The sequence below is a fragment of the Lichtheimia ornata genome (assembly GCF_029851405.1).
Source record: "Lichtheimia ornata isolate CBS 291.66 chromosome Unknown scaffold00226, whole genome shotgun sequence".
Taxonomy (NCBI): Eukaryota; Fungi; Mucoromycota; class Mucoromycetes; order Mucorales; family Lichtheimiaceae; genus Lichtheimia; species Lichtheimia ornata.
The window spans coordinates 2264-4715 of record NW_026695545.1 but is presented as its reverse complement, the minus strand read 5'-3'; the positions used below and the strand labels follow the sequence as shown (position 1 = coordinate 4715).

The window sequence follows — 2452 nt, the reverse complement described above, 5'->3', positions numbered from 1 at the left end:
AGACAACTTCTCATATGGCATCATCTTTACAGCATAAAGACAGTCATAACTCAAAATGTCGCAATGAAGCATGCGCTTTTTTTGGAATTAACGTGCTCAGCCCAGCTCAAGCTACCTTGTGTGAAAGGTTTAGGATCGAACTCGTCAATCTCAAATTTGGCCATGTCACCACCCGCCAAAAGGAAAACATGTCGACCTCTTGAAACATTTTTTTGGCTGACATGGACAAATGCAAAAATTGCTATTGACGAGTTCGATCCTGAAACTTTCACACAAGGTACTTTCGACCATCCTGCGCATGCTGGTATCAAAAAGAGCTCATGCTTCATTGTGAGATTTTGAGTTACAGGTGCATGTATGTTTTGCAAAGCGCTGCTATTATAAACGTGGGTCTTTTTCAATTGTGGCTCATATGTACGTTTATAGTGAGATAGGTGCGATTGATGGTGTTTGTATACGAAAGCAAAGAAACAAGGATTAAAAGAGCAATGGATGATATGGGTTAGATGTCTGATGGTCCTTCATAGATTGGATGCTATTAACCAATTCCATCCAATTGAGCCCATTGTGGATTTGACAACATGTGGGGAATGCGCCTGCTCCAAGGTTCCGTTCCATATTTTAATTACATTGATCCGAGCTGGTTTGGATGAGCTACCCTTAGACCAGGTTTTGTCTAATCCATACATCCGTATACCTTGCATGTTGCAACCGATATACGCCTTACTTGCTGTAATTTCCTCAAATCGGCTCGGACCAATGTAATTGAATCATGGATGTGAACCTTGGAGCAAGCGCATTCACCACACGTTGTCAAATCCACAATCGGCTCATTTAGGTGGAATTGGATCATAGCTAGCAATCTTTGAATGACTGCGACATAGCGTACACATATCATCCATTGGTCTTTTAATCCTGTTTTCTTTGCTTTCTTACCCAAACACGGCCCCGTGCAGCTATTGCACTATAAGTGGTTAGACGAGTGACAATTGAAAAAGGCGACTTTGTCATATAGCATCATGTTTACTGCATAAAGACAACCATCACTCAAAATGTCACAATGAAGCATGGGCTCTTTTTGCAACCACCGTGCTCAGCGAAGCTCAAGCAACCTTGTGTACCAGTTTCAAGACCGAACTCGTTAATCTCAAATTTGGCCATGTCACCACCCGCCAAAGTAAAATCAGGTCGACCTCTTGAAACTTTTTGGCTGACAACGACAAATGCAAAAATTGCTATTGACGAGTTCGATCCTGAAACTTTCCCACAAGGTGCTTTTGACCATGCTGAGCATGCTGGTTCCAAAACGAGCCCATGCTTCATTGAAAGGTTTTGAGTTACAGGTGCGTGTATGTTTTGCTATCATAAAGGTGGGTCTTTTTCAATTGTGACTGATATGTACATTTATAGTGAGATAGGTGCTAAAGGCGATGTTTGTATACGAAAGCGAAGAAAAAAGGACTAAAGAGCAATGGATGATATGGGTCTACTGTCTGACGGTCATTCATAGATTGGACGCTATTAACCAATTCCACCCAATTAAGCCGATTGTGGATTTGACAACATGTGGTGAATGTGCCTGCTCCAAGGTTCCGTTCGATGGTTTAATTACATTGATCCGAGCTAGTTTGGATGAGCTACGCTTAGTCCAGGTTTGGCTCTACTCCATACATCCGTATACGTTGGATGTTGGAAGCGATATACCCGTTACGTGGCCGTAATTTCTTCAAATCGGCTCGGATCAAGACACATGAATAATGGAGATGAATCTTTGGAGCAGGTGCATGTTTCATACGTTATCAAATCCACAAAGGGTGAATTGGGTGGAATTAGCTAATCGCTTGCAGCGTATGAATGACCATCAGCTAGTGAGCACATATGATACATTGCTCTTTCAATGCTGTTTTCTTTGCTTTCTTACCCAAACACGACCTCGTGCAGCTATTGCACTATAAGTGGCTATATGGGTGACAATGGAAAAAGATGACTTTATAATAGCATCATGTTTACAGCATAAAGACAGCCATCCATAACTCAAAATGCCACAATGAAGCATGGGCTCGTTTTGCATCCACCGTGCCCATCCCGGCTCAAGCAACCCTGTGTGCACGTTTCAGAATCGAACTCGTCAATCTCAAATTTGGCCATGTCACCGCCCACCAAAATAAAATCAGGTCGACCTCTTGAAACTTTTTGGCTGACAACGACAAATGCAAAAATTGCTATTGACGAGTTCGATCCTGAAACTTTCCCACAAGGTGCTTTTGACCATGCTGAGCATGTTAGTTCCAAAACGAGCCCATGCTTCATTGAAAGATTTCGAGTTACAGGTGCATGTATATTTTGCTATTATAAAGGTGGGTCTTTTTCCATTCTGACTCATGTGCACATTTATAGTGAGATAGGTGGGATTGACGGTGTTTGTATACGAAAGCGTAGAAAAAGGGATTAA

The 2452-nt window shown here is 42.0% G+C and overlaps 1 protein-coding gene across 1 annotated transcript; it reads left to right on the top strand.

The window, feature by feature from the left end:
- Nucleotides 1-1060: 1060 nt before the first annotated feature.
- On the top strand, nt 1061-1336 carry O0I10_013067 (uncharacterized protein; the record flags this gene model as incomplete). The annotated part of the gene is made up of 1 exon (XM_058492925.1): nt 1061-1336. One exon carries the CDS (start codon nt 1061-1063, stop codon nt 1334-1336), a length of 276 nt encoding a protein of 91 aa, XP_058336309.1.
- Between the last annotated feature and the right edge of the window lie 1116 nt (nt 1337-2452).